This window comes from Taudactylus pleione, unplaced genomic scaffold (assembly GCF_031769625.1).
Source record: "Taudactylus pleione unplaced genomic scaffold, aTauple2 ptg000133l, whole genome shotgun sequence".
NCBI classification, from domain to species: domain Eukaryota; kingdom Metazoa; phylum Chordata; class Amphibia; order Anura; family Myobatrachidae; genus Taudactylus; species Taudactylus pleione.
The window spans coordinates 1,231,185-1,255,659 of NW_028284535.1; the positions used below are offsets into that span (position 1 = coordinate 1,231,185).

Sequence of the window (24,475 nt, forward strand, 5' to 3'; positions counted from 1 at the left end):
AGTCTGGATTCATAGTAAACTGCCTATTCTATTGGGCATCTGGAAGAGTGCCACCCAAGAATAAGGAGCCTCCCTGTAGTCATGTATGATTTATATATATGTATATGCTATATACTGATATATCTATATAGATACATAGCAACTGGTAGCTATTGGATTTGTTATAAATGAAACTTCATTCAGAATCCTCATCATACTGTTTTAGGCCACCCACCACCATTACAGAGTGGGGGAGGACCCTGCTGCTTAGCAAAGATCGCCCTGTCTGACAGTGACTCCCTCACACACGCACATTGCATGGAAGAAGAAGAAGCGGGAAGAGGGGGAGGTGCGCGCGCAGTGGTCAGCACGGGGAGGGGCACGGCAGGAGCCGCCGCCCCTCTGCTGCCCACGGGGAGAAAGCTGTGAGGTAAAATCAGCCGCCAAAGGGCACTACGCCACTGCCGCCATCTTTACAGGTCCCAGGCTGGGAGGAAATGGGAGGGGCTGCCACACTGAACCATGTTAGAGCAGGGAGACGGGCAGGGTCTATAGCTATAGACGGGATTGGGGATTACAATGAGTGTTATCAGGTTGCTGGTTCCCCAGCTACTATGTAGCTACAGCGACAGGATGTACTGGGACTTGTAGTTCCACAGTAGCTGGAAATGTACAAGTTGCCCAAGCATATAGCAGAGGCATCAGTAAGGACTTTATACAGACTCGTGCACTACAACTACCAGAATGACTTCTCTGCACATGGTTATAAGCCCATCTTGTTTTCTTGTTTCAGAGTTCTTAAAAAAGTCAATAAAAAAAATCCCATAAATAAGAACAGGTGTAACTACCTTATGTATGGAGTAAGAGATATGAGGCTTCTTGTGAATTATAGACCCGTCATTCAAATGAGGACTAGGGGCCTGACTCAGACCCGCTCGCAAGCGGGTCGATGGTCAGGCAATGCGCATGCGCGCGAGCCCCGGAGCAAGTGAAAATCCGGGGCTCGCTACAAGACGGGGCGGCTGTCGATGTTGATCAACAGCTCGCCCCGTTTTCTAGGCGGGTCGGGGGGGGGCTGCACAAACAGGCGTTCCCGATCCCGAAGGAACGCCTGCCGTTTATGGGCGGCCCTACTGACATCACACGTGATGTTAGTAGTGAACTTCCTGCTCTATTAGAGCAGGAAGATCACTGGGGCTTGCAGTGAACGAGACCCTACCACATGGGTCTCGTCGCAAGCCCGATGGTCGCGATAATCGCGAACCAACGCCAGGCCGCCTGCACAAGCTGTGGGTGGTCACTCACAGCTATACGAGCGGCCTGGAGGCGGATTTTTTTTTATTTTTAAAATCCGCTCTGATTCAGAGCGAGCACCCGCAAATAGTGAGCGCCTCTGAATCAGGATCTAGGGCCGGATTCAATTGGGTGCGAAATCAGCCGAATTTTGCCAAAAAAACAGGCGAAAACGCATAGGTGCAATATAAAACAGGTGAAAAAGTCAGGACATGCAGGAAATTGCGTCTTTACCCCAAAAAATGGCTGACGTACATCGGAAATTATTTTAGAGGTGTGCGTTTGGCAGTAATAAAAGTATTTTGGGGATTAAATTGCATCAGTTGGCGGTACTTTGCATGTATGAAAAAGTGTTAAAAAACGATAGCAATTTTTTTCCAGGAAAATGACTGTTCCAGGTAAATTGGCGGTACGTATAATTGGGTGCAAATATATTTTCGTGTTGTAAAAGTGCACTTTTAAAAAACATTAAAGTAGCGCCTGCTGCAACCACGTGCAATGTTTTAAACACATGACACATCCATATAGCCCCCGAAATACCAGACCCAATACGTTAAACTAATATTAATCTTTTTTTACATTTTTTTCCACCCAAAATTTGACCGGTTGTTTTACGCCAAATTACGAAAAACTTTTGAGGTAATTTCTCATGAGGGGTGGTGTCCAAAGGGTTCTGAAAGAAATCCCCAAATTTTTAGGAAAAATAGCAATTTTGCTACTTTTTCACCTGGTCTGAGATGGTGAAAAGTTTTCGCCTGTTTTACACAATCTAATTATTGCGAGTAATTTGCCACAAAATATTTCACCTGCGCCGGCGATAAGATTGGCCATATATGCACCTATTTGAATCTGGCCCCAAAGCTGGTTGCACATTTGTCCTATTCTCACATAAGCAACTTCCGACCAACCAGTTGGTCAGACTTTGGTAGAGTGTGTACGTTCACATGCCTTCTGTCATCTAATCCTGGTTGTGTCAAAAATATTTTTAAACCTGCTAAATAATCAGGAACAACTTGCATGCACATTACTCATTAGCGTTAGACCTGCCAGCAATAGAGCAGAAGATGACACTGAGGAGGACACTGCTGGACCTTGTCGGAGAGGCAAGTTATTTTACATACACTATTATCACTGTGAAAATCACTGAAAAATATTGATGGTTTAGACCACATCCCTACCACACATGTCATAGGGTCTGGAACATAGCAGTCCCTACGCTGCCAGCAGCATTGTCCATGGGATGATGACTATTCTTCCAGAAAGTAGGTTAGATCAAAATGCTGGCACGGTGAAATACCAAAGATGATGTCCCACGAGAAGCTGATGGTCTTACCGTGGTGATGCACAGACTCCTTCTCCTACTTTGTATTATTATTGGCCTGAAAACGTTGCGAGAAGCCGATGGTCTTGCCATGGTGATACTCTGATCCCCCCTCCTGCTCTGTGTTATCATTGGCCTGAAAACATCGCTGGAAAACCATAAATGGTGGAGAAATATCAAACTCAGCCATCAATGGGGAAAACATGGACCATCGACCTTGAACATCAAGCATTGATGGTCGATGGCCAACCCTACAATTAAATTATCCTCTGAAAGCTCTGGGGCTGCCTACCACCTAGACCAGTGGTGGCGAACCCTGGCACTCCAGCTGCTGTGGAACTACATATCCCAGCATGCCCTGCCGCAGTTTTAGTATTCCCTAATAGCAAAACTCTGGCAATGCATGCTGGGATATGTAGTCCCACAGCAGCTGGAGTGCCAGGGTTCCCCACCACTGACCTAGACTGTGACATTGTGAACTGAAGGAAAAGGTAGTGAGACACACAGACAGGGAACACAGTGATAAATGAAATGGCAAAGTCTAGTGGTACTTGTATAATTAAAGTGCCAAAATGGTATTGGACATTTGGTCACTTTTGATAAGATGAGGCATTTCCAGTAACTTGTTAATAAAAACTAAAGACAGTCGGCAACCATGACTGGGAAATATGGTTGTATTTTGAATAGGGAAAAGACCAACAGTACCTATGGCACTTAGGAATGGGGTGCTGCTGCCAAAAACAGGAATTATATATACTTCAGAATAAATCAGCAAATTTAATTTAATCACATTAAACTGCCGTGTTTGAAAATTATTTCTAAGAACAATTCAATCAATGGCCTTACATCAGGAGAGAAAAAGCAATTGGGGTGGAAGGTACCTATATTTATTAAAGATATTGAGGTCACTCACTATTCGCTAAATTGCAAACTATTTAAAGTGTATAGAATCTACTTGAAACAGTATCTGTTTTTGGCAACTTGTGAATGACTGTTGTTTCAAGTGTGATAAGTTTCAAGCCTAGTTAAAAAAAGAAGTCGTGACTGAGATTGAGGAACCTGAGTTCTATCTGTGCTAATCTGGAGTGTTACAATAAATTAAAGGGATTTAGGAGACCCAGCAATGGATGATGGAATAAGGAACCAAGCGTCCCACTGTATGTGTAAACTCTGCACTGTTATTTGTTTCCAAATAATGTTCCGTCTATATGAGTGTTTCACTGTTTGGATAATGTAGATTGCAACTTCGCTAGTATAACACTGTGTAATAATTTTTTTGTCCTTGTGTAGTAAGTGTTGCTTCTTAATTGCTTATGGGGCCTATTCATCAACACTAAAATAACGTTTTTAAGGACATTTTCCTTAAATAACGTTATTTTGGTATTCATGTAGCCACTAAGCACAGGAGATATCACAGATATCTCCTTGCTAAATTCCCCTGCGTTAATTTCCACACTTCCCATACATTAGTATGGGGATGTGGAAATTGTGGTATTCATCAAATTCCGAAAATTATCAATTTTCGGAATTTGATGCAGTTACTATTCGCCACTGTGAGGTGGCGAATAGCAGGTGAAACTTACCTGTATCCGCGTGTGCAGGTCCCCCAACGAGTCCCTCCGGCGCTCTGCTCCGTCCTCAGGCTCCGGAGGCCGGTCGGACATGTGTGCTCCCCAGCAGAGCACAAGAAAGATTAGACAAAAAAAAAAAAAAAAGTTTTTTTTTTTTCTAATCTGTCATGTGGTCTGCTGGGAAACCACATGACAGACCAGCAGGAAGGAGCCGGAGGCTGCTGCGCGGACAGGTAAGTCGGGGGGTACACAACTTAACGCATCTGTAGGCAGTACTGCGCATGCGCTGGTTTTACAGATGTAACAGCGCATGCGCAGCACTGTTTCCAGATGCGATAAGGTAGTGTAGGCAGGGAAAAGTATCTATTTTCCGAAAAGCTGTCATCGCAAAAATGACAGCTTTTCGGAATAGATACTAATGGAGAGGTGGAATGATGAATTCCACCTATAATTAGCTAGAACTCCATGAGAGTTCTAAAGCTAATTATCTCCAGAGAATTTTTAGGTTTAATGAATAGGCCCCTATGTCTGAAAAGTACAGAATATGGTATTTAACCCAAGGATGACCGGTCAGCACAATTTACTACACTTTACTAAAAAAAAAAATTCTGAATTTCTCAATAACAAACTTTTGGCTTAGGTGTGCTGTGAAAACAATGCTGATACACTAGGGCGCCGTGATTCAAAAAAGTTTGGGAACCACTGCTCTAAACTGTAAGCTCTCATGAGCAGGTACCTTTCTACTCTATAGCTGGTTAAACACTGGAGCAGTGGGCTTTCATTGCGACAACAGAACGAATGCCCTTGAATGGGGATTGCCCGTCCACAATTGAACGAGTTATAATTAACGATGGAACGATCACTGCTCCGTCCTTCATTAACTTACTACAGGTCACAAGCGATATCGCTAGGTTTAATGCGCAGCACATCAAACCTAGTGGCTGCGGGATCGCTCAATCACCGGTACACACTGAGCGATGTAGGTGCTTTGTTGTTACGAAACAGCAATATGGCCCAACATCGCTCCAATGTGCCTGCACTTCCTCCGACCTACTTGTATGTACTTATTTTGTTTTTATGCATACTTGTACCAGTATGTTATGGAATTGGTATATGCACATCTATACGTAATTGTATATGTATGATATATATTTGTAATCTGTATCCATATGATTTGTTATTATGTTTCTGTTTATGATGTGTACTTGCAATTTGTATCTGTATGATTTGTCTTTATCAATGTACCACAATATGATTTTGGTGCCTTTTCTAATTCAGAAAATGCCATTTTTTATTTCTCAAAATATTTACAGGGAAGCATACTGAGGCAAATAGGCTTCTTATATTTACAAAGTTCCAATTTTCAGCTAAGTAATACAGAGCAATAGTTATATCAGCTAATAGAGACCTCCCAGTATGTGTGCTTCTTGAATCAGGACCAGTCCATGCGCACGCTGCCACTTTGGGCATGATAGGGTGCTTCGTCACGCCACAACAGCTGGACCACCCAACATATCATTCCATTTGCAAAGCAACAGTGAATGGGACTTAATCTCACAAACTGCCTGGCCGATCAGGACAATGAAGTCCCGATCAGGAAAATGGAATAAAGCCCTTGAATACAGACTGTCCCCCCTAAATTTGGACAGTTGGAAGGAATGGTTATTCAGGGAAGACCTCTTATTGAAAACATTAATATTTAAAATTTTCTTAATATATCATTTCTGGTTTTCTGATCCTTATTTTCTGAAAATCCTGCAAATAACTTTCTTGTGGGCATTATTCTTCTTATAAAACATGAACCTCAAATGAGATCATTTTATGATGTGGAACAGCTCCTTTCAAATCTAGGCCTGTATTCAGTTTTGCCTGCCGGAGTCTTCGCCTACATCGCGTATTTTAGCCGTGGAAATTTATCGTGCTGGTACCCGCGATTCGCCCTATTTAATCCCAAAATACTCGAAAACGGAGACGCGAAGTCAGAACAGGCGAAAAGTGGTGTCTGACTCGGGGAAATCAGCCTGCACCCCCCAAAAAAATGCGGAAACATTGGGGATCAATGTAGTAGTGCCCGATTAGCCCTAATGAAACAGTTTTGGGTACTTAAGTTCGCACAATTGGCACTAATTGCACAAGTGGTGAAGAATGGCATAAAGAAGTTTTTTTTGGAGAAAATAAGTAGTTCCTGTCAAATTTGGGGTACTTGAAAATGGGTGCAAGCATATTTAAAAGTTGCTAAAGTGAAGTTATAAGAAACTTAAAAAACGCACCGTCAGCAAACACCTGCAATGAAAGAAAACCTCACCCATACTTGCAGACCCCCCAAAAGTCTATTTCACTAGTCTTTATGTTTGTACCCCCACCTTGCACTTTTTCTCCCCTTTTTCAAAGTGCTTTTTTGGGGTGTTTCTGACTTTTTTAGCGTTTTTTTGACGCAGTTATCCTTTGGGGGGCTGTCCCAAGGGTGCTGAGTGATCTCCCCACCTTTGCACCCCAAAATAGCGATTTTGCACTTTTTTTCTCCACCTATTCAGAGGCGAATCTTTTTCGCCTATTACATTGCATTGCGTTAGTATTTGCAATTGAATGCGGAGATAAGTTTCCGCCTGGCAAAAAGTCGCAATCGGCTATACTTTTACTCGGATCTCTGCTTTTCACTCCGAATTGAATACGGCCCCTAGGCGTAATGCTTGCAGCAGAAAAGTTCAGGGACAAAGCTGACAAGGGTGTGTGCTATCATCAGATAATACTGAATATCCACAAGCTCAGTCTCACTGTATTATATTGCATAACTTCTATATTCTAGTGTGGCAATGTTAAATTGCATTATCTACTAAACAGAAGAGTCTGGAATAGGTAGTGTTCAGGGAGCAGCATTTAACTGTAAGCTATTGCCAAAAATTATATTCTATTCCTCCAGACCGTAACCAATAATATGCTGCTATCTACGGCTCAGAACGTACCTCTTTTTATATGTTTAATGGGCTAACCACTGTCCAAAGGAGCAATTAGCTATTAACGCAAGAGATGTATACAAAAATGTTACTGGTGGAAATAAGTAAAACAAACCTTTGCTGCCTCGCAGAAATGACTTCTCACACTTACTACATTGGTCTACTTGTATTTAGCTTCGTTCCCTCTTCGTAATTTGAATTCTCATTCAAAATAATGAAATATATTATTGTTTACAAATACATATTTCATTGTCATGTGATACCAATTGGTGTATAAAATGTATGTATATAGTTAGAATTTGTTTTTTTGTGTTTTTTACGCAGGCTTAATAATGAATTTCAATGTTTGGAACATCAAAGACATGTTCAGCGTCCCTCCAGGAGCCGGGTGAGGGGTTTTCTGTACTTACAATGTAATTTATTTTCCAAAAGTAATGAGAGAAAAATATTTTAAGTTGAACCATGAGACAGATGGTTTATAAACAGTGAGTTTTGTGCTCATTTGTTAAAGCAAAAATCACTATATATTGTACTGTTTGCATGATAAATATTTTGGATTCCAGAAATGCTATTTATTAACAAACTAACATAAACTGTAATTTGCCTTTATTTCACTCAATGAGACAATGGGGATAATTAATTTATGACCAGCTCTGTGAGCTCAGCATAGATTGCCACCTTGCAATCTTAAGCTGGGTACCCACTATACGACATATCGTACGATATATCACTGCGACGCGGATTGGGACGATATATCGTACACATTGTACAGTGTTTGCGTTCACAACGGTTGTTCATCACATCATCCCATCTGCTGTTCTAAACGGCAGATGAGACAATGCAATAAACGATGTGGTGCTGTTACATGCAGCATGTAACGATACATTGCGCCATCGTACACAGGATCGTGCAGTGTGAACGGCAGGCGCAATGTACTGCATCGCTGGGTCGCACCTTCGTACAGTGTGGACCCAGGCTTACTTATCACTGCAGCCAAAGATAGTGTTTATTTGCGGTGTATTCAAATGCACACAGAACTGCACCGTACAATTCATGGTTTTATCCATACATAACTAGCATGCACAGCATAAGCATGGAAAAATGAAACTTAGGATATGTGTGTCCGACATTAAATTAAGTTGTCGGCGCTCACCCGGAAAGATCCTCTCTTCCTATGAGTGAGCTATTGATTTTTCTCTAACATCCATTGGGGGCCCTGGAACAATATATACTGTAAATGCGAGTAAGAGCTCGTGCACTTTAAAATATTACGGGGGAGATGTATCAAGCCTTCGAAATAGTAGACAAGTAAAAGACCAATCAGCTTCTAGCTAGTATTTATCAAGTACCTTCTAAAAATAATAAGTAGAAGCTGATTGGTTGCTATGGGAAACTTCTCCACTTCCATATTCTTTAAAAGGCTTGATACATCAGGATGCTGTCATAATCCCGGCACATGTGTTGCCGGCGAGTAGGGGTTGGAATCCTGACACCGGCATCCCGAAGGGGTAGAGTTAGGGGGAGGGTTAGGGTTAGGCACTAAGGGGGAAGGGTTAGGTTTAGGGAGCGGGGAGGGGGAGGTTAGGTTTAGACACCGGGGAGGGTTAGGGGTAAGGAGAGGGGAATCGTTAGGGTACCTACCGACATGTGTCGGTATCTTAACCCTGTTGGGATGCCAGCGTCAGGATTTTAACCGCCAAGATACCAGCGCCGGCATCTCGTACTCAATTCTGGTCTAATTCTGGTATCTATGTTCTGACAGAGATATGACTTTCAGGCTACTTAGCTTACTGAGAAGATGGCTGAGGTGCAGAAGGCATCTCTTACAGCCACTTCCCCATTCTCTTTACAGGCTGTAGTGATGGGACACCTGTCACTACCACAGCAAGTAGTGATGGCGGACCCGGGGCAACTACTACCTTCCTCTGCAGCCGTTATTTTGTCATCAGGACTGCACTTATGAGCCTGGCCCTGAGCTGCCTTTATACACAAGAAGATAACTCTAGTTTCAGCTTCACAATCCATAGGGGACACAGGCTTAGACCATTGGTATAGGGTGAGCAGGAGGAGTCCGGGCACCAAATAGTTAAACTTCTTCTTTTCCCAGCAGCCCCGGCTCCTCCCGCTCCCAGGCAGGCCAGTTCAGTTTGGTGCCTGCAGCATTCGCCCAGGCCACCTGGTGCCTCCTCTAGACCACCAGGGCACAGGCAATGGGGTGCTTCATTAGAAGCAGCCATTGCCCTGGGAGATGTAGTATCAGCAAGGGGGGGGGGGTAGGCTCACCCATTCAGACCCTCTCCCGCTCCCTTGGCGCGTTCCCTCATTGCGACAGCCATGCCACAGGGAGTCCCCCCCCCTCTTTCTACCCTCCCAGCTGTCATGCTGAGCAGCCATTTTACATTGTGCCTGCTTCAGTTAAGCTGCATACACACGGGACAATCTGTTCAGTGATCGACATCGCTGAACGATCTCCCTTGAATTCCCTGGTGTGTTGGATGAACGATATATATTTCATCCACACACAAAAGATATCACCAACGATGAACGACCAACGATCGCAAACCCCTATGGAAAATTAACAATATCGTCCAGGTTGGCCTGCATGCATGGCAGACCAATGATATTGTTATCGTCCGTGCGGGAACGCGCATCGTTGGCCGATGATAGGTTGCTTGGTACATAAAGATTAACGATATAATGATGTACGATATCGTTATTGTTCATATCTTTCAAGAAAATCGTACCGTGTGTACTTTAGTGTCTGGAGAGAGTAAGGGCTCCTGTCTCCCTGCAGTGGCGTCACAAGGGGGGTGCGGGGGGTGCGGCCCGCACCCGGGTGTCACCTGACGAAGGGTGACAGCAAGGTGCAGACTCCCCTTCAGTGTCAGGAGTCGAGTGCTGCACTGTAGCATTGAGTGCAGCTCTCGGCTCCTGACATTGTAAGGGAGCCGGCGCTGCCACAAGGCACCTTCTGCACCCCCCTGCAGTAACAAGAACGGGACCACCGGGGTTCGGGCCGCGAGGCCACGCCTCTGGGACACGATGCCACGCCCTTTTCGGCCACGCCCTTTTATTACTGTAAGTGAGGTATGATACCTCCGCTTGCAAATCTCTGGATAATAGGAGAAAACTATCCTAGGCAGGGGAAGGCTATTTTATAGTAGTGAATCTCCGCCCAAAGATACCAATATAGGAGTCTCCCCCCTCTCTGAATAGTGAGTGTGGGTACGGTCTGCCATACCTATTTCTGGCTGTGTATTTGTTTGAACTCCAAAAAAAGAAACTTATTGCAATGTTTGATTTACACATTGTTATTTATTTTCATGTACCGTGGTAATATTTCATCACCACTGAGGTTTTGTTCGTTTGAATAAAAGCAAAGGAATTCCATTATCTTACTTTAAGCTAAGTATAAGTCTTTTTACTATTTAGGTCAGATGACATTAGCGCTATTCTACACATTATACTTTAATATTGTTTACATGTTCTATGATCTCTGGGATAGATCTTTTGATGTGCAAAGAGCTGCATTATATCTTAGTGGAGCGCCCAAATCACCTTGCCTATACCTCTTTGAGAACATTGGGACACTATGTCTAATATTTCAGACCATACCGCAGCCAAATGTAGCACCTGGTTTAATGGGATACGAGCTGTTCTTAGATTCAAGGTTACCGAGGCCTATGGCCACACCACCCTGAATGTGCCCGATGTCGTCTGATCTCGGAAGCTAAACAGGGTCAGGTCTTGGTTTGTTCTTGGACCGCCTGGGAATACCAGAAGTGGTAGGCTACGGACCACTAAGGCTAGTAGGCACCTCCTTGTTTCTAAGTTCCTTGCCCCCTTCAATTACCTGCTGTGGACCGGGCATAATGAGCCGCCTCCTCAGGGAATGCTCACTTGGCCCGCCTAGTCAAGAATGCTGCCCTTCCTAGTCCAAATATGGCGTCCCTTGGGATCCGTCGGAAAGGACATGGACCTTTCCTCAAACACGTCTTATAGTCTGCAGGCGCATCTATTCCTGACTTAGGTAGCTAAAGTCATTGGAGTTTGAACAGATGCTCTTTAGCAGCTGCGACAGGTGAGAACATCAGAGTTTTTTTTTTTTAAAGAGACGACAATAGTGGTGTTCTGACTACAGGTGTCAGCATCCTTGGTGGTGGTTAGGCAAACTCTCTGGCTTAATTTCTGATGCACTGACTCAGACTTTAGAAAGCCATAGGGGCACTTCTGCTTTCAGGTCATTTGCTGTTCTCCTGTTTTGGTCAGGATGGTAGCCACAATGACAGTGTCCAGGTCGACCTTCCCCCCTTCTGTGACTTAGGTTGCAAATTTCTAATTTTCGCTACTTTCCTTGGAGGGAAGGTCCAAGGACCAACCTTTCTCACGGCCGGGTTACCTTGGTCTACCAGTTATCCTACCCCCAGGCCTACTGACAGGCTTGCGCTTTGCTAGGCAGACCTCCACCTAGGGGGATTCCCAGCGTAGGAGGATGTCTTTTGCTGTTTTCATCACCTGGATGGTGACCGCATAGGATGCCTGAGGGTGGAACGGCCTTAGATCCTATTTTCCTACTGGTCACGCCCTGCTGGCCTCCTGAGTGGTACTTTTTGGCCAGGCTCTTTGTTGTTCACCTGAAATTCCTCAACAGGCTTTTTGGTGAACCAAGGAGTCTCTATCCATCATTCTGGCTCTGTGTGATCTCAGGGCAACCTTGGTTTTGCGGGAGGTCTATTTCAAGGTTCCTTTCTGGCCCAGTCACCAGAGTTTTTACTCTGGCTGGGGGTCCGAGAGCAGCATTTTCACTTTCAGACATTGCCATTTGGTCTTTCCAGAGCCCATAGACTTTTAACGAAAAGTCATGGTAAATCATTTACGCCGCAGGGGCATCAGGTTTCTACCTTCTCTAAACAACTTTCTGATCCTTGCCAGTCTCCGGATGTTCTCAAGGAACACATGGGTCTCTTATTAGGTCTCTCCAGTCCCACGGAAAGATGATTATCACTGGGATATATTCCACCTGGACTCCGTCGCTGGAGATGTACCATATGAAAGATTCACAAGGTTTTTAGTTATCACTGACTGTCAATACACTCTTTCATTCAAATCCTGGGCTCGTTTGTCTCCACATTCGTCACACTGGGGCCGCCCCTTTTGGGATTCCACACAGGGTCCTCCTCACCACCGATGTCAACAACCTTCCAGGTCAGTGAACAGCCTCCGTGAGCTGGGTGCCGATCAACTTTGTGGATCTGCAAAAAATCTTCAGAGCTCTCCAGTGGCACTCGCATTGAAGAGGTGAGTCGAGTTCTCATCTGTGTCAACTTCTGGCTCTGTTGATAGACTTCTTCCCCAGAGTCCGGGTTAGGGAAGAGAGGTTCCTCGGTCACCTGGGCACCTACCCAGGCGAATGGGGGCTTTGTCTACACGCCTTTCGGATCCTAGTTCTTCACTGGGGGTGGCCAAACATCGCCTTGGTGTCATCTCGGCACGAACACAGATTATTGAGGTACTGCTATGAAGCTGCTGTGCCTCAAAGGGCTATGTCACAGCATATAGTATACCAGGTACCTGGGTTCGAATCCGGCTTTAGATAATGTTACCTACCCATACCAGGGTTCCGGGAGCCCTTCAGGTGGAGGAGCCCTTCAGGTGGACATCTTGCCGGTCCAGCAGGAGTTACTTCTCTTATATGCCTTCCCTTCCAATTGTGTGGATCCACGGGTCCTCCGCAAGCTGCAGTGGGAGGGAGGCATGGCAATCCTGGTTGCATCCTAAGGGCCTTGCTAAGCTTGGTATGCAGATCTTCTATCAACGCTCTGCTGTATCGTTCTGGTGGGAGGCATGGCAATCCTGGTTGCATCCTAAGGGCCTTGGTAAGCTTGGTACGCAGATCTTCTATGAACGCTCTGCTGTATCTTTCTGGTGGGTGGATCTTCTGTCTCACGGCCTGTGCTTCTTTCCGAATCTGGCCCGTCTCGTTGCTCTTGACTCTGTCTTTAGCACTTCTGGGTTCTCCAGGTTGGTCATTCGTACTCTGCTGTATGTCCGTAAGTTCTTCTCTGCAAGCCTTTGTCACTGCTTCGGCAGATTTACTTTGCTTGGGGCTCCGCCTGGAATTTTATTCCCAGTGGGTTCTGCTCTCTTGGGTCCTCTCCCTTCAGCTGGTGTGTCTGGATTTGTCCCTACGCCTCTCTTGGCAGTTGCAGGTTCCCACATTGTCCTCTTTGGAAGCAGTTACTCGGATGCCTGTCGTACGATCTTTCCTCCTCGGACGTTGTTGTTCCTCGGCTCCTTGGACTTTGTCTTTGGTGCTTCGGGCTCTTCAGTTGTCACCCTTTGAGCTCTTGGGCTCTGCTGACATTATTTATTCCGCTTCTGTTCATTTGCCACCTTCGCTGCCGCGCATGCGGCTTTTGGTCGAAGGGGTTCTCAGCGCAGCTTTGGCGCGTCCCCTCCCATAATGGGATAGCTTTAGGACGTCCCATGGTCTAAGCCTGTGTCCTCTATGGATTGTGAAGAAGAAAAGTGGGCTTATGTCTTAACTGGTTGAGTCCTTTTCTTCGAACTCCGTAGGGGACACAGGCCGCCCACCCTGACGCACCAGGCTGGCAGGAGTTTTTACTCTGCTTTCAGTCCTCCTTTGGCGTTTCTGGGTGTTTGGACCAGTATGTGTAGGTCGGTCTTCCGTCTCCTCTTCCTTGCTCCTGCCTTGGGCTTGCTAACTAAACTGGCCTGCCTGGGGGCTGGGGGCGGAGTATAGGAGGGAAAAGCTGGGGCTGCTGGGAGATGAAGAAGTTTAACTATTTGGTGCCTGGACTCCTCCTGCACACCCTATACCCATGGTCTAAGCCTGTGTCCCCTATGGAATTCAAAGAAAAGTATTTATCCCGGTAAGACATAAGTCCTCTTTTTCACTCCCCCGCTGCCTAGTGGTCAGACCAGCTCTGGGACAATTTCATTTTTTTATTCCCCCATTCAGTGCCGTTATACTATATGATAATTTTAATTTGGTGCATAAACAGCAGGATAATGGGGAAGGTCCTCACTGCTGCATTTAAAGTTCCCCCATGGCGTGCTTTTTTCTGCAAGAAATGCCTGCTGAAAGTGCTGACAGGACAATGGCCTGTCATCTTCTCTGTATCTCCCAGCTTCAGAGTAGTTATACAGTGGACAAAGCATTAAAACAAAATTTGGGATTTCCCGCAGAATTGTATGTTGCTAACCCCTACCTTTGGAGAACCATTAAAACGGGAATCCTCAACTACATTTGATGCCCCTGCTGTGAGTTTATCCAAAATAACAACTATACTTATTTTAAATGCTGCTTCTTTAAAGGATCATTCCAACAGTAAATCTGAAGCCATCCGTAAGTCTCTATTAGTAGCCGCTGGGGTGTCTCAGACCCAATTCTCAGAGCAGGTCCAGGACAGAAGATCGATGTCTAAGTTACTGAATTTGGGGCATATGCAGACTTGCACGCAACTCCGTATTGCGGAAAATTTTGCTATTTTTTGCACAGTGCATGCTCTGTGGCCTATCGTATGCTACTATAAGCAACTTTGGGCATTTAGAGTCATGCGCATCTCAGTTTAATCTGTGCTTGCTGCTCAATGGGCATAACTGTGTGGCAACGGGGCGCACGCACGTAGGCTAATTGCAGGCTTTGATGATGTGAGTGTATGCACAGATCCGTACAGATCTCTTGCACCAGGTATAGGACTGATTGTGATGATGCTACTTCCACAAATGGATAAATAGATGTTTCTGCCTCATCCGTGAAATCCCGGTATAAAGTGTGGAAGGCAGCCCCTGAATCTGAGAGACTCTTGAGGGCATTCCTATATCAGATAATGTTCTCTTTGGATCTAAATTCTGAAAGATCATCAGTTGGCCAAATGGAAGAAGGAGATTTTTTTTGCCTGCTAATGTACCAAGATTTAGACCTTCTATATTCCTCCCTTCCGGCCGCATGGCCTTATCAAGGCCTTACGGCCTTGACGAGGCCAGTTCCTTACATCTTGTGGAGGATACAGAAATGAAGGACAGGCTTTGTCTTATAAAAGACAGATTGCAAAATCTACAGATAGTCACCACCAGGGACGGACTGGGGCTGCACGTCCGCAAAGGGGGCGTGGCCTTGCATCGTGGGGGCGTTCCGCAACTCACAAGGGCCTGGCCTCTCAGTATCCTGGCCGAGCAGAGCACTGGGAGGCGAAGTTGCTGGGCCAGGGTCTGATGCCAGACCGGCCCATTTAGCCTTTTGCCAGAAGTGCCAGATGGGCAGCCCGGCCCTGGTCAAAACCTACCCAGGATCGTTTGTGGTGGGGACCTTTCTTCTCTCTTCTCTTCAAGAACCAGTGCTTCACTTCAACTAAAGACACCTGGGTGGGAGGAACTATGGATCGGTACTACATTCTAAAGCTTTCACAGCCCCCTCCAAGATGTGTTTTGTTTTTGTAACAACAAGACTTCCTGTCCACAAGGTAAAAAACTGGCTTTATCAGAGGCGATTCATTCATGCATTTACTACAGTTTCAGCACACCAGAGGAGGTTGGGGTTATATGGGGTTATATATAAACCTCTGTCTAGTCCGAAGTACAGTCCAATCTGTCTAGTTTTACATTTAAAGAATCTCAATGTTCATCTTCATATTGAATCCTTCAAGATGGAATGGTTGAAATCAGTGATTTCAGGGCATGGGACCAGTCAAATTCATGGTGTCCATGGATACAAAATATGTATATTTACATGTTTCATTTTGGGAAGGGCATAAGTGGCTTTTCAGATGTGCTGTCAAAAGTAATTATCAATAAAATCATTGTCACAATGGCAGCCCTCTTTAGAGCAAAGGGAATTACTGTTATGCCTTGACTACATATTAACCAAGGCAGATTCATTCTTCCATCTCCAGGTACATAGCCATATGACTATTGAGGTGTATAAGTTTCACATACGGCTCATCATCAGAGGTCCAGTGTAGTTCATGCTCTGTGGATGATTTCCCTAGGACGGTATCTACATTGACGGTAGTCCAATTTGCTTATTTCCACTCAAGGCAATTCCAGATTTAGGGCCTGATTCAGGTTGGTTCGCATGCAGCCAGACGATGTTTGAATTCTGCGCATGCATCGCAGTGCGCGTGCATGAACCGACCGCTGTGATCGGGAATCAATCGCAATAAGCACGCAGTCGCATTACACAGTGATTGACAGGAATTGACCATTTGAGGATGGAGAGGGGAGGTGGTCGGGCGAACGCAGGTGTGCCTGTGCATTTGAATGCCGTTACAGGGGCGTGCATAATGAAGCCCCTGCGATTGTATACGTAGCCAGAGATCTAGTTGGCAACAGGAAGTTTAGCAGTTTGTGCGGCAGGTCATGGTCAACCACAACTGTGCGTATGGGTTTGATGTTACCGATGGTTTCGCTGACTTGCGGATGCATGTCATGGGAAGTGGGTGGCTTTATACAGTGATGGGTGTCTTGGTATAGTGCTGCGGTTGCCATGTGATTGCATTCATTAGCATATTTTCACAGCAAGCGGGTGCGTGCGAACACAGTCTTGCGAGCCAACCTGAATCAGGCCCTAAGTTTTTAGTGAAATGCAGCAAACCCCATTGCAACCTGGTCAGTCAGTTCTTCAGGTTGTTTCCTGTGACAAGCTGTCTTTTCCTACATCAAACTTCACATTGGTTGGCCTTAGTAGCATGACTGTTGAAGCCATGATTTTAAAGTCTAAGGACCTTGCCGATTCTGTAATTTAGACTATGTTTCAGGCTAGAAAGCCTTCATCAGCCTGAAATTATCACAGAATTTTGGAATAACAAATATCATGGTTTGAAATAAAGGTTTTTCCATTTATTTATTTATTTTTTCAGCCTTCCTGCTTTTACTGGAATGTCTGGATGCGGGATTGAGGCCTAATTCTTTAAAGGTTGAGGTTTCAGTTCCGTTTGTCTTCTTTCAGAAAAGATTGTCTGTGATTCAAACTTTTTTGTGAGGTGTATTCCGCATTCAGGCTCCATATAAATATCCCTCCGCTGGCTTTGTGGGATCCGAATATAGTTTTGTCTGCATTTCAACAGCATCCCTTAGACACTTTAGAGTATGTGGAACGTAAATGTCTTTGTTAAAAAAAAAACATTTTTCCTCTTAGCAATTTCAACTGCTAGAAGACTTTCTTGTAAATCTCTTTAGATTGCTGTTCACGAAGATACAGTAGTGCTGTCTATTCAACAATACCTTCCTTTCAACCAAAAGTTGTCTCAAAATTCCATTTAATCCTGCAGATTGTCATCCCAGAGTTTCCTCATGATGAGACACTTGATATGTAGGAGTCTGTTCTGCTTCTTGTTGTGGTCAGAGCCCTTAGGAGTCACTTGAACAGAACAGTGAATATCTGTAAAACGGATAATCTTTTAGTCTTATATTATGCACAAAGGAGGACGGAGTGGGCCAGCAACCAACAAACAATTGCCTGATGTATTACTTATTCAATTCAGTTGGTTATTTTCTTTGTTTTCTTTCTCTTTAACTCTTCAACCGCTGCTGAGGCTAGCAGCAGCCATACAGACTCTGAGGCTGTATGATGACAGGAATGGGCTGAGGAAGTGCCATTTTGGAACATCCTACTGACACCCCACTGGGGGAGAGGAGAATACAGTCACAAACGGCCCTCAGCAACAGGCGGTGAAAGTCCTCGAGAGGCAGGTCCGGTGGGGGGCTGTGCGACATGTCAGTCCTACTCTAGGTACTGGCTCACAAGCTGTAGGGCTTGCAGGCATTTTTAGTGGACACCATGTTTGTTCCATGTTATTTTCGTCTAAATTGCCTGCACGCTCTGGTAGCACCAGACTGGCCAAGTATAAGACACATTTTCGTGAACACACCCTTGCTGAACTTTGGCTACATTAGTATGCCCTATCCCACCCTCATTCTGACTCTTCAACCATAAGGATTTGTATGTGCCAAATGCATACAGGCCTGCGTAAGTGCATACTGTATGTGTGCATTTGCCTCCTGAGCAAACTGGGCATATTACTGCCTCCGCATCAATCTCTCTCTCTCTCTCTCTCTTTCTCTCTCTCTCACACACTCTCTCTCTCTCTCTCTCTCTCTCTCTCACACACTCTCTCTCTCACTCTCTTATAGAAGAAATCACAAATAATGCAATATATTCCAGCAGGCAGTACAGTGAAAATAAATCACACAGTGAGATGTCCATGCAACTGAGTGACAGATAATACCGATAACAGACAGTGACCAAGTGAGAGCAGACAGACAGGATTAGAAATGCTGATTTAATTGGGACGGGCTGGAGACATGGACACTGTAGGGTGAGAACACAAGGATGAAGGGCCCTGCTGTGAGAGCTTACAAGCTACGGGAGTGGGGGAAAACTGGGATGTGATCTGGGAAGAGATGAGGTAGGACAGAAGGTGTCATTTAGGATTATAAGGAGCTGTGATAGGCCTTGATAAGTAGATGTGTTACAGAGCACGTTTGAGGCTTGGTTAGAAAAATAAGTCAATAGCTTACAGGGAGAAAATATAGAAGGACGAGGGGTTGCAAGCCTTGAACATATTTCTTAAAGTGCCAGACTTTTACAGTACATAGACCCTCTCTACCTCAACATCAGTGTCCCGAAACGGATTCAATGAACTGTAAGTACTTTTTAGGGCCCATTTTATTAATGATCGCTTTTGCAAGGCGATAAGGGCATGTCAGTACCACACATGATCGCATTGCAAAATGCAATCAAAATGGCCGGATGTATTAACCGGCACATGCAGGGAGCCCATCCCTGCGATGTGGCCGGAGTGCACTTGGGGCTGCTGCACATGCGCAGTCCCGCGGACTGCACATGAGTTGCACCCATTGCTGGCGGAGGGTTCCGGGAGATCCCTCCGCCGGCTGATATGCGGTAAGTACCCATAGGATACAGCGGCTAACGATATCTTCAGATGGTGTTAGCTGCTGGGGCCAATATTGGGAATGCTTTGCATTCCGGATATTGGTACATTTGGCAGCATCGCATCCCCCATAGAAACCTATGGGGGAAGCTGCTGCCAGCCTTCATACATCCTGGGGATACTTAATATTTGAGGTAAACCCCCGAAAACGTGTGTGTTCTGGGATTTTATATCAATATTCAATGATAATTGGGCCTCTTAATGAGGTTCCACGCAGTGCATGAAATGGGCACTAAAATTTGAGAAATAAAAAAAAAAACAATTCAAAGTACATTTTTCAACTTATATGTACTATTTCTATTTACTAATATTAATTATCACAGGACAAACAAGTCGAGCCGGAATGCTGGTGTGAATGATTATTCAAGCCTAACAGACTCACAGTTCCTGTTCAGTTCACAGTTTTGCCCAGATAGCTCTCAGTCGGGGTCCATGGATTATAATCCACCAGGAAAATACCAGAAAAATGCAAATCAATCCTCACAGGATGTAAGTAACATTGTTTATAAACATACATAAAATATGTGTAGTTAGACAGCAGTGTACAGCAGCAACGTAACCGGGTGTTACTGCGCCCTATGCCGGCCACGCTCCCGAGTGCATGAAGTCTTGCTGAGGGGGGCTGGGCCATCAGCCCCCAGCTCAGGATGCGCTGGGGGGCTGTACAGACTGTGCTGTCTTTATCTGAAGCATCCAGAGGATGCTCCGGGCAGCACCGCAGCAGCGATTCTGGCTGCAGGGTGCCGTTGTAGGCACCCTACTAGCCAGATGCAGGGACCACAGGGCAGCAGCGGTGTCGTTCACAGGGCCCTGCTCTTTGTGTGGCGGAACTACTCGCACACCCCTAGTTACGGCCCTGGTGTAAAGTTTTGGTTTGAGCAGGTTATGTACTGAGAGGGGGAGGGGGAGAGGGGCGGACACTACTTATCCGTGCTGTTTGGAGGGGCCCAGCAGGGGACACAGGTCAGCGACTGCCTACCCTCCAACATGACCCATTCCATTAGGTACAAAATGCTCTGCTCCTGGACTTCCCACCTAATGTATGATTGCAGCCACCTGTGTTGAACTAGGTAATTGATGAGACAGGTGTTTCACCACAGGTGGCTGCAGTCATAAATTAAGAAGTAAGTTCAGGAGCAGAGTATTTTGTACCTAATGGAACGGGTCATGTTGAAGGGTCTGCGACTGCTCCCTCTGCTCTGCCTCTACTGTTTGCCGCACCTGCATAGTAGCACAGCTGCAACTGCACATCAGGCATTGAGAGAGCGGAGACTGCTGCAGTCTCCTTTCATTGCCCGATGTGCCGCTGCGGCTATGCTGCTATATAGACGCAGCCACGGTAATGGGCAGAGAGGAAAGTGTTACAGGGGGCTGAACACCCCCTCCCCTGGAGCCGCCCCCTTGTGCAGAGGGCGCCGTGCATCGCAGTTTAAGTTTTTAGGGGTGAGGGTGTGGACACTACTCTTGAAAATGCCTACCCCTTCGTACCCGGGCCCGTCAGAGCTCTCAGGCAATTAGCGCCCATTTACACATGATGCATTTAAGCAGTCTTCAATGATGAAATGTCCTGCCCCCTCCTGGAGTTCACAACTTAGCTCCAAGTAGGCGTGAGAGGGGGTTGCTGGGTGCGTGACGAAGTTGCTAGGGGGTGGTGTCTTGAGACCATGCCTCTGGGCACTCTGACGGATGTTCCGCTGCTGATCCCTCACCAGTGTAAAATGATGGTAACAGAAATGATGACTGGTTTTTATAAATGGTCGATTCTGATGTTACTGTTTATTAATTACTAGCTGGGATACCCTGCGTTGTCCAGGTTAAAGATTGGACCTTGCAGTACACCTGCAGCCTTATTTTTTTTCCATTGTCCTCGCCTGTAACCTGGATAACTTTGCAAATTGGGAGTTAATGACAGTGCAGGCAGCGTATTCCCTTTGGAATGGGGTATATCTGGAGCAGACTGACTTACAGAACAGAAATCAGTATAGCTACCAAAATCACTTCAGTTTCAGAAATCACTGCAGAACGGAGGGGGGGATTCAGCTGCAAACGGGTATACTATCGCAGCTGCTAACATGTCTGCAGCTGTAATAGCTGTAATATGGTAATGCAGCAGGAGGCTTCACATCTCCTGCATGCATTACTCATCCTAGCTGCATCCAAAGAAACAGCATCAGATCATCTGCGACCCCTTTGGCCGACTGAGTGACCATGGGTTCATGTAAGCCACTGCCGCAGATGAGTAAAAGAGGCCAGGTAATCTCCATCAGCCGACGGAGATCCAGGACTATCCATTACCCTTTTAACTGTGGCGACACGCCTCAGTTTTGGGAAACAGAGACCGTCGCCGCCCCCTCCCCACCCAGAAACGGCAGCAGACTGTCAATCACTGAAAGTCTGATGCTGGACTCGTTTTGAACATCACATGCGCATGATTCCAGACAATTGGGAATTTACATGATCTCTGTCACCGCATCCGCAGCTGAATCAACCCCTGAAATCACTCTGCAGACCAACTTTAAAGACCATGTCTAGCAGGGCTGCCATCAGGGGGGAATGCCGCAACTGGAATCCCAGTCCTGGACAGCTGGGGACCCGCCCTCAGTGGCACTGTGTGGCTGCGATCAATCACCCCTGCTGCTTGTAATCTCCCTATGCTAAGCTTTGCCAGGATCAAGGATTGTGGATTGATTATGCTGTCTGCCATAGTCTGAATGTGTCGAGTGCTGAGCTGGTCATGAGCCTGCCAAGCACTCTGCTATGACCTCCAGGGCGGCCGCTGTAAGATGAGACAGTGAGTGAAATCCTACTAATGCGCACTGTTTAATGTCAAAGTTTATCATGCAAACACAGAGGGCTGACTAACTCTGTATTTCATGTATGCGGCTGTTGGAAAAGCAATTTAACACTTTGGCGGAGATGAGAGCTTGACAGTGTGTGTATGAAGCTCCAGAACCTGTGTAATTTGAGAGAATCCCAGTTTTATGGGATTGTGTGACAGTGTGTGACCCTGACGAAGTTCAAACCTTGGCAAAAAACTAATCCTGGTCAAACTACACCACCATGCTAAATTTGGTGGAGTTAGATAAAAAAACACTCTGGCCGTGCATAAAGGAAAAACAGATAATCACACACACTTTCTCGCTTATTATATAGATAATGGACTGGAATAAATTTCCTAATCAACTACATTATACAGTCAGGTGCATAAATATTGGGACATTTACAGAATTTTCATATTTTGGCCTCTATTCACCACCACAATGGCTTTGAAATGAAACAAACAAGGTGTGCTTTAACTGCAGACTTTCAGATTTAATTTGAGGGTAATTACATCCAAATCAGGTGAACGGTGTAGGAATTACAATGTTTTCTATATGTGCCTCCCACATTTTAAAGGTCCAAAAGTAATGGGACTATCAACTCAAAAACTATTTCATGGACAGGTGTGGGCTATTCCCTCATTATTTTATTATCAATTAAGCAGGTAAAAGGTCTTGAGTTGATTCTAGGTGTGACATTTGCATTTGGAATCAGTTGCTGTCGACTCTCAATATGAGATCCAAAGAGCTGTCACTATCAGTGAAGCAAGCCATCATTAGGCTGAAAAATCAAAACAAACCCATCAGAGAGATAGCAAAAACATTAAGTGTGGCCGAATCAACTGTTTGGAACATTCTTAAAAAGAAAGAAAGCATCGGAGAGCTCAGCAACACCAAAAGACCCGGAAGACCACGGAAAACAACTGTGTTGGATGACAGAAGAATCATTTCCCTGGTGAAGAAAAACCCCTTCACAACAGTTGGCCAAATCAAGAACACTCTCCAGGACGTAGGTGTATATATGTCAAAGTCAACAATCAAGAGAAGACTTCACAAGAGTGAATATAGAGGGTTCACCACAAGATGTAAACCATTGGTGAGCCACAAAAACAGGAAGACCAGATTAGAGTTTGCCAAACAACATCTAAAAAAGCCATAACAGTTCTGGAACAACATCCTATGGACAGATGAGACAAAGATCAACTTGTACCAGAGTGATGGGAAGAGAAGAGTATGGAGAAGGAAGGAACTGCTCATGATCCAAAACATACCACCTCATCAGTGAAGTATGGTGGTGGTAGTGTCATGGCGTGGGCATGTATGGCTGCCAATGGAACTGGTTCCCTTGTATTTATTGATGATGTGATTGCTGACAAAAGCAGCAGAATGAATTCTGAAGTGTTTCGGGCAATATTATATGCTCATATTCAGTCAAATGCTTCAGAACTCCTTGGACGGCGCTTCACAGTGGAGATGGACAATGACCCGAAGCATACTGCAAAAGCAACCAAAGAGTTGTTGTAAGGCTAAAAAGTGGAATGTTATGCAATGGCCAAGTCAATCCCCTGACCTGAATCCGACTGAGCATGCATTTCACTTGATGAAGACAAAACTGAAGGGAAAATGCCCCAAGAACAAGCAGGAACTGAAGACATTTGCAGTAGAGGCCTGGCAGAGCATCACCAGGGATGAAACCCAGCGTCTGGTGATGTCTATGCGTTCCAGACTTCAGGCTGTAATTGCCTGCAAAGGATTTGCAACAAAGTATTAAAAGTGACATTTAGATTTAGGATTGTTTAGTTTGTCCCATTACTTTTGGCCCCTTAAAAAGTGGGAGGCACATATAGAAACCGTTGTAATTCCTACACCGTTCACCTGATTTGGATGTAATTACCCTCAAATTAAATCTGAAAGTCTGCAGTTAAAGCACATCTTGTTTGTTTCATTTCAAAGCCATTGTGGTGGTGAATAGAGGCCAAAATATTAAAATTCTGTCAATGTCCCAATATTTATGCACCTGACTGTATGATTACTCTGAGTGCAGTCATCATTTTGTATTCTGAACTGTTAATATAGTTAATAATAATTACTTTATAATGATGTTAATATGACATTATTTGTAACTGAAAGCAATATTTTTGTGTCTCTTCATAAAATAGTATTAGAAAAATCATAATCTCACTAAGTTTATCATTTCACAACAAACATTACATATTTAAATTTATAAAAACATACAAGTTGTCTACCAAAAACAGGCACATAGCTCCATCTGGAGTTTACAATGAAAATGACAAGCATGTGATCCAACAGAATTAAATTAAATGAAATTAGCTTAGAAGGAAATTATGAATGTCTATTTTTTGGGGGGGGAGAATAAAAAAATAGTTTTGCCTTTAAGTTATATATTAAATATCTGACTAGTGCGCGGTTATGAGCTAATGCATTCTGTCAGGCATTTAATGCGCAGTAGTCCCTGTTTTCACAATGTGCAGAATGTTCAAATTCTGTCCAATATTATTAATTATATTATACAGCACTTTACAGAGAATAATTTAATCATTTA

At 44.9% G+C, this 24,475-nt stretch overlaps 1 protein-coding gene across 1 annotated transcript in view; it reads left to right on the forward strand.

Annotated features, from left to right (window-relative positions):
* The first annotated feature begins 344 nt into the window (after positions 1–344).
* The window catches only part of IHO1 (interactor of HORMAD1 1), a 38,827-nt gene continuing 14,696 nt past the window's right edge, over positions 345–24,475 (forward strand). The window contains exons 1-3 of the mRNA XM_088473281.1: positions 345–409; positions 7,443–7,506; positions 19,417–19,582. Of these exons, the coding sequence (XP_088329407.1) occupies positions 7,451–7,506; positions 19,417–19,582 (222 nt within the window). The 5' untranslated portion in view covers positions 345–409; positions 7,443–7,450. The remainder of the gene's footprint in view (positions 410–7,442; positions 7,507–19,416; positions 19,583–24,475) is intronic.